Source organism: Cynocephalus volans, chromosome 5 (genome assembly GCF_027409185.1).
Source record: "Cynocephalus volans isolate mCynVol1 chromosome 5, mCynVol1.pri, whole genome shotgun sequence".
Taxonomy (NCBI): Eukaryota; Metazoa; Chordata; class Mammalia; order Dermoptera; family Cynocephalidae; genus Cynocephalus; species Cynocephalus volans.
In genome coordinates this window covers 163,434,523-163,447,833 of record NC_084464.1, presented here as the reverse complement: position 1 = coordinate 163,447,833, position 13,311 = coordinate 163,434,523, and the positions used below count along the sequence as shown (strand labels likewise).

General features: G+C 50.5%; 1 protein-coding gene across 3 annotated transcripts in view; it reads left to right on the top strand.

The window, feature by feature from the left end:
• The window catches only part of RPS6KA2 (ribosomal protein S6 kinase A2), a 260,600-nt gene that overhangs the window by 209,895 nt on the left and 37,394 nt on the right, over window positions 1-13,311 (top strand). For all 3 annotated transcript variants that reach the window (XR_010023543.1, XM_063096080.1, XM_063096079.1), the window contains exons 11-12: window positions 462-526; window positions 10,354-10,456. Coding sequence is in view for 2 of the 3 variants with exons in the window: in XM_063096080.1 (XP_062952150.1) it covers window positions 462-526; window positions 10,354-10,456 (168 nt within the window). In the remaining variant the exon portion in view is untranslated. The remainder of the gene's footprint in view (window positions 1-461; window positions 527-10,353; window positions 10,457-13,311) is intronic.

Here is a 13,311-nt window from a genome sequence, read left to right as displayed (position 1 = left end):
CCCCTCAGCATCCTTGCAAGGTGCTCTGTGCCATGACCCTCCCCTCCAGCCCTTCTGCATTTTCCCAGCCTCCTTGGTGGCCCACAAGTGTGAGCATCTCCTGTGCACCATGCAGGGTACGACAGCCTCCTGCTTCCTCTTCCAGGTGCCCAGGCATTTCCACACATGCAGCAGGAAGGTTCTGGCTCACCTGTGCCTTCTTCCTTTCCCACCCCTGCCCCAGGCCTCCCCCTGTCCCAAGTCCTCAGGGATGAGTGGGGGCTCCCCGGCCTGTGAAGCACTGGGCAGGTGGGCAGGTGCCGCAGGCAGGAGCAGGTGGCCACTCCGGGCTCTTAAACACAGGAAGAACCTGCCTCTGCGTGCCGCCCTGCCCCTTGAACAGCCGTATTAGAAACCATGAGAGAGAACACGCGATCCCACATTTGTCCTGATGCGTCGTCTCTGCTCTGTTGTTACTACAGGTGCTGGCATTGACGGAGTGGAGGAAATTAAGCGTCACCCTTTCTTCGGTACTGTAGACTGGAATGTAAGTTGCATGCTGTGTCCCAACTGCAAACAAATGACAGGGAGGGGGCGGAGGGACATGGCAGCTGCTGGGTACAAACCGTCCCCCATGTCCAGATGGAGAGCAGTTAGAGGTAAAGGTGGACCCTTCTGAACAGGCCAGCACCTGGGAGGTGCAGACCACTGGCCACCACCCCTGCCTGCTCGAAGCCTGAAATCCCTTCGGCCTTGCCCTGCCCACTAGAGACCCCACTGAGGACGGGAGCTTTCCTGGCTGACCTGGAGGAGAGGTCATCCTGTGGCCCAGCAGGGGCCGCTCAGATGAGGGTCCCCGGGAGCCCACTCAGCTGGATCCTCAGTGTTGGGGCTGCGGCAGGCCAGACCTGATACTGCATTTTGTGTCTTTAATCAGGCTCATGCCCACGCAGTAGAAGTCACGTTAAATAAGCCAGTGCTTTCTCGTTAGACGATAAACTGGAGCTCGGTTCAAGGCAGTGGCCTCCGTGTCCAGCTCTCTGAGCCAGGCTGGGTGTTTTCTAAAACGTTCCTGCATCTCTCTTCTCACCACTCTCTGTGGCTCAGCTGCCTGTGTCTGCTGAGGTGCCAGCTCTGTCCGGAAGGGTTAATACGGTCAGCCACTGGCACATCCTTAGACTGAGGGGCTTTCGAGAATTCCTGGAGCCCCAAGTGCTGGGCCTGTTCTTTGTATCTGAAGGAGGGTTACCTCCTTTGATATCAATTGTTTTTAGTCCTTTCCTTTAGTTTAACACAAAAACAATTACATTTGGGATTTTCTTTTCCTGAGTTAACAAATTAACCTCAGAGGATTTTAATGGAATATTTTTTAAAATATGTGGCTTTTACAATACAGTTTATTACCTCCTGTGCCTTCCTCTCCATCCTCTTTATGTCTTCTTGGAGTCTGTTGCCTCCGTGAATGTCAGCAGAGGTGGCCCCTGTGGCTGACGGGTGGGCAGTCCTTCCCCAAGCCCAGGCCTTACCTCCGAGAGTGACACAAGAGCTGCATAAAGCCAGCGTTTCGCAGGAGCCGTCCAGCCTTCTCCGTACAGACTCTCCTTTTCTTTCAACCTGAGCCCCAGAACATTCAAACTAGGAGAGAATGAAGATTTTTTTAAAACCTAGTTTACAGTTCTGACAGTAGGACGTTTATAGGATTAGACATCTTTACAAAACTGAGATTAGAGGATATATATGGCTTCTCAGCCAGGTTAAAAAAAAAAAAAAAAAAAAAAAAAACTCTTGTGCAAAGACCAAATAAAAATCAAATTGTGTCCGGGCCGAGCCCGTGGCGCACTTGGTAGAGTGCTGCGCTGGGAGCGCGGCGACGCTCCCGCCACGGGTTCGGATCCTATATAAGAATGACCGGTGCACTCACTGGCTGAGTGCCGGTCACGAAAAAACGACAAACAAAAAAAAAAAAAAAAAAATCAAATTGTGTCCAAAAAGAAAAAAACAAAAAAGAAAATGGACATCCGAGAAGTAAAACCCGCTGCCTCCCTTCGAAGTCTCTTGACTGAGCTTCCCTGAAAATGTTGGCTTGTCAGGAGCTCAGGCTCCCCTCACAAACAGGCGCTGAGGGGTCACTAGCTGCTGCCAGAGCTGGAGTACACTCTTTGTGCAGATGACCTTGCACATGGAGCTTAGATCTCAGACAGCCGGTTTCACTGACAGTGGCCTGCATGTTACACCCGGGGACGTGGGCACCACACACGGGAACGTGGAGGCTGGCTCCTGATGGGTACGTCTCCTGGGAGGGGACCTGCACTGCCAATTCTGGGTGCCATGCTGTGGGGCTCCCCTATGTGGAGTCCCGCCCCACCCCTAGCAGTCAGGGTGGAGCTGCAGGGCTGCACCCACTTGTAATTTGTTTATTCACTTATTCAGCACCTTCCAGGTCTGGGGATAGAGGAGTGGATGTCACAGAGTCCCATCCTGTGGGCTTACTGTGTAGTGGGGAGAGAGAGGCAGTAGACGAGTGGACCTGCACCACGTCACAAGGAGAAGGCTGCGCTGTGGAGGAGGGGAAAGCCGGGGGTGCAGAAGAACGAGGCGTGGGCCGGGCTGCTGGGCCCTCACCTCCCCCACGCACCACTGCCACGCCAGTGTCCACCTCTAGCTGGTCTGTCCTGCAGGACAATCTCCCCAGGGGTCCCAAGGGCTCCCTTCACCTCCTCCTTTGAGCCTCCTCCTCAGTGCTGTCCATGAGACCTGTCCTTCCAGGTGCAGCCACTCACCCAGCTCTGAGCCCTGGCCTGGCTGTTTCATGTCCCTTACCACCTCCCAACGTGCTGCATCACAGTGCTGATTCCTGTGTTTATTGTTACTTTCTGTCTTCTGTCACTAAAGTGTGAGCTCCAAGACGGCAGGAACCTCTGGCTTAAAGACATGTCCCAGGCCTGTAAACCACGGCCTGGCTCAGAGGAGACAGTTGGAGAATACCCAGTGATTGAGAGAAGGAACGAATGAATGAGTGAGAGAAGGAATGAATGAATGAGTGAACACATGAATGAATGAAGGAATGAATGTGTGAAGGAATGAGTGAGTGAGAGCAGGTGAAGGACGAGGTGGTGCGAGGCTGTCAGGGCAAGAGGGCAGCTGTGGGCTGGAGGGAGGTGTCGCCCCTGCTCCTGCTCTCTACCCCACGCCTGCCCCCCTATACAGATCGGGCCAGGGAAAAAGAGAACTGGGATTGCTGGAGGGAGGGGCAGCAGGTGGTCAGGGAAGCAGGGGGATGGGAACTCCTGAGGGCTGCTCCTCCAGGCTGTGCCCCAGGTGACCCCTACTACCGAGGACCTGGCTGAGGAGGGACCTCTGCAAGTGCTGTAGGCAGAGCCTATCTCGCTGACAAGTGGAGCCCCTCAGAAGTGGGCGCATCCTGCAGGAACTGCAGGGGGAGCTGAGACAGCCTGGGAAGTGCTGGGACATTAGCAGGGCTGCGGTTTTGGAAACTTAACCCAGCCTTTAAGGTGCGTTCCCGCGCTCTCTGGTCTGCGTGGCTCTGAGCAGAAGTCGCCTTCCTTCTGCAGTGACAAGCGCCCTCTTTGCACAGCTCTGTTGCTCGGGTTAGGGTTAGCTCTGTTGCTCGTCCTGTGCTTGCCATCGTCAGGGAGCAAGGTCCCTCCAGTGTAAACGCAGGCCTCAGATTCCTGTGCCAAGAAGATGGCATTTCTGTGCTGTTTGAAAGAAATCAGTCTAGAATTTAGGCTGGGAAGTTTCTTTTGTTCTCTTAGCATTTAACTTTGTTTTGTCCTGGTTTTGAGAGGGGCCCTTTCGATTCATCAGGACCGAGCACATTTACTCTTGTTTCTGTACGTGGCAGAGGCTGGGCCATCTCGTCCCGCTGGCGCTCCATGGTGCTTGCCCTGCCCAGGCCAGCATGAGCAAGGTATCCGTGACATAACGACTGGAAGCCGCTCACAGCGGGGAGTCCATGGTGCTCCAGTGCCACCTGCAGTGGCAGGGGGTGTGCGGTGGGAGCACCCCGCCGGAGGGAGACGGACCTCAGGGAAGGCGGGAAGGAGTGCAGCAGGAGAGGGGCGCCAGAGGAGGGCAGGGGTGCTCCCCACAAAGACCTGGGGGTGAGAACGCACTCTGTGCAAGAACCGCAGCTGTCGCTGTCCAGGCCTTGCTGGGATGAGGTGCGGGCCCCACTCGGGGCCCACTGCACGTGCGAGCGGTGTCCACTCAGGTCTCCCTGTGCCTGATGTGCCCGTTCTGCTTTTTCAGCAGCTTAGATAACTGAAAACCACAGCGCCACCTCATCCACAAGAACCTCTTGTCCCAAGGGGCCCTCCCTCTGCACTGCGGACACTGCGTGACAGCCGGGCAGGCAGCTCCCTGACCACAGGTTTCTGCCTGGTATTTTGCCCACGTGCCCACCTCGGATCCAACTGGGAAAATACAAGCATATTTGCTTTACTTTCTGCTTCCTTCTCTGACCCCAAACTGCCAGCAGATCTTTTTTTAAGTAAACACCTGTCATGTAGCAGCTGTTCCCGAGGTCTTGGGTGACCTGCTGGAGCAGAACACGTCTGTGGACGATAGAAGTGGGGCGAAGCCTGTGTGTCCCCTCTGCCTTCACCTCTGCTTTGGTGCGAGCAGAGGAGCGTGTGCTGGGGTGGCATGCCTTCTGAAAGCCAGTGGAGAATTACAAGTTAATCATAGACTGAAAACCTCTGTAGAGGGTGTGATGGACTCCAGCAGACACTAGCTGTGTTTATTTTTCCCCCGTGGCTGAAGCAGTGCTGAGAACACACAATTAGCACGAACCCAAAGTAAGCTTCATAAAAGTTCATCCTCCAGCCCAGCCCAGTCCCTCTTGCAGTCAGACCGGGGGGTAAAACAAACACTTCCACGGGCAGGGAATGGTGCTTGCCTGGACACACAGCCACTGAGAGAGGGACGTCTGCTTATCAACTTCTTTGCTCCCGGAGCACCGTCCAAGGACAGGCCCCTCCATATGCCTACTTAGTACATGTTATTGGGATTAATTTTATTATTCCTGCTAGCATTCACTACTAATACTGGTAGTTTATGCTTTTGTTGATCTTTTTACATTTTGAAACCCTGTCAAGCACATCATCAATCATTGTTCTGTGAGGTGAGAGGGACTCTTAGGGGAAATTGAGGCACAGAGCAATAAGAAGAGTGCCCAGAGTCACTGGGTGGCCTTGCAGTGTGCAGGGGAGTCCGCTGACGTTGCTGTTGTGTGCACTGGCAGGAGCAGAGTTTAGGATTCCAAACCCACATGGTCTTCTTGCCTGCAGGTGGAGTATTTTGCCAAATTTCACAGAGAGTAGACGTCAGGGGTTCGGGAGCTGTCGTGGCAGGCCAGTCTGTGTTTCCATTACCAAAAGAAAGATTCCTATCAAGTTATCTCCATCTTACAGACACCGGGAGCTCACCCTTCCCAAGAACCCAACAAAGACTCTTTGTAGAATGAATAATCACTCTTTGGTTCAGCAGTCTTATCGACTCAGATACTTTTGGGGGACCACTTGTGGTGGGGCGGGCTGTAAGCCGAGTTCCACTCCATGAACTGCTGACACATCACACAGAGCACGATGCACTGGAAATCATTTAAATTCCTTCTGCTGTTCCATCCATCCTATCATCACTCTGCTTCTGCTCGTTTTTGCCTTGCTATTTCAGGAATAGCCTGTAAACGTGCTCTTTGCCTTATTGGAGCGTATTAATTTTGAAATGCCTGGAGCCAAAACTGTCTGCAAAAAGCAGATGTTAGGGTCTGTGGCCCCAAATGAGAATCAGTTTCCTATTCCATCATCTAGTCACCATTTATGTTTTACTCTCTCTGTCCTTTCCTTACTTATCTGAAGGTCTTTCCAGTATAAATAGAATCCTAATGCACCTGCTCAGAGTTTCCTCACATATATTCGTGTGATGTGAAGTTTGCTTTGACATTGCTGCCAGCCTTGTGTCATACGGATATCCTGGGACAAATAAGATGATTTTAAATGATGACTGGTGAATTTGATCCTGAGAACCCATTTGCTTTCCATCAGCATGGGCACAAATTGTTCCAGATTCTCAGAGAGAGGAATCTAGGTCAGAATTCTAAAGCATGTCTCTCAAGCTTGAAACCCTCCATGAAGAGCTGCTGCCATTTCATTCCCATTTGAACCCTGTGTGCCGTAGTTTACATTGCACAATAAGAGGCGAGATCACCTTTCCTTAAAACCTCAAACCCATTCTTCGGACAGAGGGAAAGAAAAGCACAAATAGGATAATACATATTAGCTCTTTCCAACATGTTTACGCAGTAACTGGAAGAAACTGGCCAGCCTTATTGATTGCAGATAGTCCCGGGTGGCCTCCACAAAGCCTCGCTGCCTGCTGAGACCGGAATGAGACTGCAGCCACCTGGGGGATGAGGGCCATGGTGGCCCCATGGCCCCCAGTGCACAGATTATGCTCACAGATGTATTCAGCACACGGACTGTGTTTCAGGGGCCGAGGGTCTGCATGGAAGGGTCCTGCTGCACAGGAGGACGCCCCCACCCCGCTCGTCCACTCTCTCGCACACGCCTCCCTTCTCCTTAGCTGAAACTCCTCCAGGTCACAGCAGAAGTTTGGAAAGAGCTTGCACACGCCACCTAATAAGGGCTGGCATCGTTCACATGACACAGACGTGCTGCATGATCCCCTGTGCCCTATGACCGCTCGTGCGCATACACGGGGTGGCTTCCAGCACCGGGTTGGGCGTGGAGGGGAGGCAGGAATGGGGCACAGCCTCCTGCATGGACGGAGCCGGGGCCACCACGTCTCCTCTGGCTCCTGGCTGACCACGAAACACTTCCAGCTAGAGGATGGGATGTGCTCAACCCAGAAGTTGACAGCAGCCCCACTGCTGGGTTCTGAATTTGATCCCGATGGCTTCTTTTCCTTTCTGAGTAGAAACGTGGAACGTGGGAGGTGATAGGGGAAGGGAGGAGTGAAGCTCGTGGCCCCGAGTCAGGCGGGTCAGAGATAAAGCCTGTGCTTTCTTGGGCAGTTTGAATCCTCGGCGCACCAATGTCCTATCTGTGACGTGACGCAGCAGCACCCGCCCCATCCGTCGGGGAGGAGGGAAGGACACAGTGGCAGAGAACCAGGCAGAGCGGGTGGGTGGCCTTGCCCATGTCGGCGGTTTCCATAGGGAAGACAACGGGTTCCGTGGCCAGTCACCCGAGATCCACCTGCTTCACAAGGACACTGGCTGTACAGTTGAACTGTTGATGGTTGGAGGAGAAATAAGCAGGAGGAAGTGGGAGGAGAGAAGCAAGGGCTCGGCCTTGCATCACTGACACTCGGGGTGGAGGGTCTGCTGCAGGGCTCCTGAGCGAGGGGGGATAGGAGCGGCCTCGCTGGCCTCCACTGCTGGACACCCACAGCACCCACATGGTTGTGACAACTGGCAGTGTCCCCAGGCATTGCCTCATGTCCCGCTGGGGGCAGAATTCCCCCAGGTGAGGAGCACTGGGCTTGGGGTCTGTTCTGTCGGCCTCCCTGGCACCCTGTGGGGGGAGCAAGAGAGCGGAGTGGGGAGGCTGGGGCTGAAAAGGTAGGTGCAGGCCCCAGCTCCCAGCGGCGACCAACTCTCATCTGAACACAGGCACTGCCAGTCTTGTGTTCTGTTCTGTTTTTAATGGAAATCTCTTGTGTAAATAAATTCCCCCTCATAATAGAAGTAGGAGACCTGGCTCTGTGGTGGAAATCTCTCTCTCTCTCTCTCTCTCTTTCAGAGGGGAAGGATGCTATTTGTACTCCAGCAAGAGAGTCTTAATCACCCAGCTGGATGTCACAGAAGGAGAATCTGTGGGCAAGGGGTCTTGCTGATGACCAAGGTTTTGAGCAGGGTGGAGTCCCCTGTCCTGGGAGTTTCCCTCTGACAAGTGTGTGCATCGGGGTTATTCATACCCTGCGCATTCATCACCACAGAAAGCAGCATCCCTCTGTTTCTGGAAAGCGCTCAAAGAATAACTCAATTCCTGATGAAAGCCATTCACTGGGGCAGGAAACAACCAGATAATTTGGGGCTGAATTAAACCATGGTTTCTCTCTGACAGCTCCGAGCACAGGCGCTAAGCTCTTGCATGTCAGGCCACAGCTCTGCCAGCAGGAGCTCAGGCGGCCTCGGCCAGGCCCTGGCCCTCCGAGAAGTGGCTGTGATTCTGACGCATGCCATGGTGTCTGACACCCCTGAGCAGGGTGTGCCCCGTGCAGGAATCAGATGACGGGCACCAGCCCCCATCCCTTCCCTCCTCCCAAACCCACTCCCAGTGCTCTGGGTTATGGGACGGGTCAGGAGACCGGCTGCTCCTCTTTGTCTGCCTCTGCTCACCCTTGACCTTGAACAGGTTACTTTGCCTCTCCTGGCCTCAGCATCCCAGCCTGATAAAGCAACAAAATCTGCTTTCCAGTGTCATTGAGAGACTTAGAGCAGATTTAGACTAGAGTCACTGCATCCATTTCCTTGACCTGCCTGGCCACGGGGTCCCCAACTTCTGAGCTCCAGACCCATTAGGCAGAAGCCTCCAAGAAAGAGCGTGGGATTGGTGTTTCCAGCTGACACCTCGGGGTCCCCCCTCCAGGCAGGATTAGGAAAACCTGTGCTAAATGGGTACAGCAAGGCTCTGCTCTGGGCCAGCCCTGAGGCTGTCGCAGCAGCGCACGCGGTGGGAGTCGCCTGTGTCTGCTTCCAGGGAAATCTGACCGGGCCCAGCGGCCTCTCCTTCCTCATCCACCTGGCAGCTGCTCAGCCTCGCTGCCGGGTGCCGAGGCCCTGCCTCTCCTAGCAAAGCCCCCTCCTCCTGCACACTGGCTCCCAGCCTCTGGGCTTGCCCCAGCCCCCCTCCTGCACCCTCCTGCTCGGTTCCTCGCCACTTGCAGCCCAAATATCTTTGCATTGATTCCTTAAATTGAACCACCCAATGGAACGAGTCACTACCTTAGAGGACTGTGGACCACACACTCCAGGTTTGGAAATCATTTTAAAAAAGTCAGTGCTAAGACAAGTGATGAGCTGTAGGCTTTCTGTGCATTCTGCCACGGTTGTATCATAGATTAAGCTTGGCCCAGCTGTGGCTGTGGGAAGGGCCAACTCTCGTCCAAACACGGGAGTTGTGATGGGCCTGGCAAGTGCAGGCTCAGCCCACTTGAGCAAAGGGATCTGAGTGCCCAAATTGTGACCTACTGAGGCAGGTTCCAAGTGGGAGTATCGAGGCTGTAGGATGTGTGGGCAAGGAAGGACCCAGCAGCACTTCTGGGCTGGTGGTTTTGCAGTGTCCCTATGGAGCTGCAGTTTCAAAGTGGTGGTTCCAAAGCCACTGACCCAGAAAAGGGGAGGGCCACATGGGCGCAAGCAGTGGCTGTCTTGCAGGATTTTACTTGGAGAAAAAAATTCTATTACTGAAAAGTTTTTAAATGATAGGCCCAAAATGAAGATCACTTAGCATGTCCTCAAACCCTTGTACCTCAGACTATGCCTTTTATGTATTTTTATGTAATATATATATTACATATGCCCTATGATATATTATACTATATGAAATCTAATGTATTAACTATATGCTATGTTTTTTACATATTTTGGAGTATTTAGAGATGCTTTGTAATGTGACTGAAAAAGGCCCATTGCCTAATGCACAGCAAGCCACATACTGACATGGTCTTTGCAGCACAGAAAAAAAGTTTATTTGCAAGGCAGCCAAGCAAGAAGATGGGAGAAATAAATCTCAAATTCACCTTTTCAACCGCAGGAAAGAAGGGATATTTATGGGAAAGTGGTTAGGGGTGACACAAGGCATGGGGGACTGATTGGTTAAAGGGTTTGAGGAAGTTCTTGAGCAATCTGTGCAGGTGCAAGCTGTCTGAATGCCTTGTCACGGGTCACATGTTCAACAAATGGCAGCTTTAGCATGATCTGGAGGTGGGGTTTTTGGCCCTCTGATGTCCAAAGATCACCTGCTGGACATTCATGCAGGCTCAGTAGAGAGGTGTGCGGGCTCAACCAGTTAGGCTGGTTGGTGCTGGGCAGGCTAGCTCCAATGCTCCTACAGAACATCCTAAGCAAACAACCCATGACTTCTGCACCAGAAGCACTATCTCAAAAGGCAGATAGGAAGAGACAGAGTAAGCAGTTACTTATGAAAGAACGAGCAATTTCAACAGGAATAAATTTTAACTGAGAAGCCACTGGTTACAGTAAGATGAAGTTGGAGTGGCATGTAATAAGAATGTCTTTCCCTCCCTGCAGCAGGCTTCTGGTATCCCTGGTGTTCTGTCATGATGTCTGTGGTTCCTCAATGCCCTGTCTTGCTTTCCTTGTAGAAGCTGTACCGGAAGGAAATCAAGCCACCCTTCAAGCCAGCAGTGGGCAGGCCCGAAGACACCTTCCACTTTGACCCTGAGTTCACAGCACGGACACCCACAGGTGTGTGCCTCAGTGGGCCTTTCCAACAGTGGATTTTCCTACCTCAACTTTCAAGGGACAGATATCTAGGAACCAGAGGCTCCCATGTGAAAGAATGTCTTTGATGGAAAATAGTCATCAGTTTCTTTTGGTTTTCTTCTTTTTTCTGCTCAGTGATAAAGGTTTAGGTGATAGAACCACTTTCCTGTTATTCCGCAGGTGACATCCTCTTTGGAAACCATCAAGGTGTTCTGTAGATCCCTCCCCCCACCTCCTGTTCTGAGTCTCAATCCAGTTACCACCTCTCTGAGAGTGACACATACAGGCAGGAGCAAGAATAGAAACTCGAGATGATGAAAGTCTCTCATTTAATTAGAGTATTTCTATGGGAAGGGGAAGGCTGTCAGTTAAGCCTATAGATTTGTGAGCTATTGATATTATTCATTCAAAAAGCAGAAACCTATTTGAAAAGTTGCATCAACTATTGGATCTCAGCATACAAAAGGACACATACATTCGTTTCGTGGTATGTCTAAAATTACTCTTAGGATCTATCAATTCAATGAGATCTGGTCAGCTCCCTTTAACTGTTATAATTTTGTGACATCAGTGAATTGATATTGACTCTTTTAGACATGGTAATTATCTTAGTTTGCTCAGGCTGCCATAACAAATTATATAGACTGGGCAGCTTAAACAACAGCCAATTATTTTCTCACAGTTCTGGAGGATGGAAGTCCAAGACCAAGGAGCCTACAGGGCTGGTTCCTGGTGAGGCCTCTCTTCTGGCCTTGCAGATGGCCAGCTTCTCCGTGTCCTCACGTGGCCCTTCATGTGCAGAGAGAGTGAGAGAGCAAGCTCTGGTGTCTCCTCTTCTTATAAGGACACCAGTCCTATAGGATCAGGCCCCCCCTTGTGACCTCATTTAACTTAATTACCCCCTTAAAGGCCCTATCTCCAAATATAGTCATATGGAAGGTTAGGGCTTCTACATATGAATTTGGGGGGGACATAATTCAGTCCGTAACAATAATGGCATGATGATTATTTACAAAACGATTAATAAACCCCCTCTGTAGACACAGAACAAGTTTAGCCAGCTGGGGGTCACTGGGGCTGCATGATGGGTCTGGGAGGGGGTTCACTGTGCTTTTCTCACTGCTTTTGAACCTGAGATGTTCTATTATGATTTTTAAAAGGTAATCATGAAACAAATAGATGGTCAAATACAAAGTATCAAATACAAAATGTCAAAGTATCAAATATACAAAGAGAATCTGCTTTGTTCCCTCTGGGTCAAGCTGTTGGTGAAATCCTGTTTCCCATGCACGGAGGAGTACATGGAGCTGGTTGTGAGCTACATATAGATGGGGAGTGTTGTGGGGCTTTCTGTGGGGCTTTCCAGGGCCTGGGGCAGCTCCCAACCCCGGCAGCATTGGCACTAAGGATAGGAAGGAGGCTGATTCTGGGCACTATTACCTGGGGTGTCATGACACAGATCATTCGCTAATTCCTTCTGGGTCCTCCTGCAGTCCCCAGGTAAAATCAAAACTGGCCTCAGTGACAAAGCTTGCTTGGTGACTGCCCTTAAGTTCTGGGTCTTTTCTGCTGTGTGATTTAAGAGGCTGCTCAGGAGGAAACTTCTGGGTCTGTTGAATAGGTGATGGTGGAATTTTCACCCCGTTCTGAGCTTCCATAGAAAGAATTTATGTGTTGGGGTCAGTCCTTCTCATTGACAGAATTAACCCAATTCACAGAACAGAATTACTTCTTAGCTTCTGAAGTTGAGGCAGGATTGGGGGATTCCATCCTGACTGTGCCCACAGGTCACCTGAGCAAGTCATTTTATTTCTCTTCCTACAACTGATCTGAATGTAAAAGGAATACAGAGGCAATCAGCTGCCACTAGGAGAAGGCTGTCTGTGCGTCCGTGCAGATGTCCGTGCAGATGTCACAGTCCCTTCTGGAATGTTCTCTGCTCCATTGTGGTTGCCATCATGTGGAGCTTTGTGTTTAAAATACTGGCAAGAAATTGCTGGTGCAGTCAACTCTAAATTATTCACATGTACATGCTTTTTATATTACCCATGAAGAATTTAAACTCCGGCCTCTTGGCCAGTATGACTAGCAAGCTTTTTTTTTTTTTTTTTTTTTGAGCATCTCATAAGCCTTTTGCACACACAGGGAATTCAATTTTATTTTAATATTAGCCTGAAGGAAACATGATTAGACACAAAGCATGCCAGCGCCATCCAGAACTCGCTTTTTTATTCCTTACAATTTCAAATTCTCCAGTCAATTTTACTTAAAGTTAATTTAGCACACCACACAGTTTGCCCTTGAGGTAGGCAGTAACTGAAGTGCTAAAGACACATAAAAGTCATTCTGATTTTTATAAAAGAGTAAAACTTTCTAAGCACTTGAGCTGAGCTCACATGTGACTGGGTTAAACAGCTGCTGTAACTATGTGATTCTAGAATAGCAGATAGTCTACAAATTCTTCATGTTAGACTCTGGGTGCCCTGGGGGAATTTCTTCTAATAGGCTTATAGCCTTTTTTAAAACTTGAGTCAATGCTCACGCTAGTTTATATTACCTGATCACACATCAGATGTCCATTGGAGCATGCCAAGTGGTAAGAAATGCCAATCTAAGATTTAAAAACCCACCAGACATATTCCACAAATAACATACCCATGGATCATCAAAGGTTGTTTGTAATTAGTTTTAAATTTCCTTTTATCCAACTTGTATTTTTACTCTTGTTTCATTAGTATGCTAAAAATCAGCATAGTTATAAATGATTATAAACCAATTATAATCGATGATTATAAAGCATTTTAATTCTGTTTATGCCCCCTATCATTTAGTTAGTA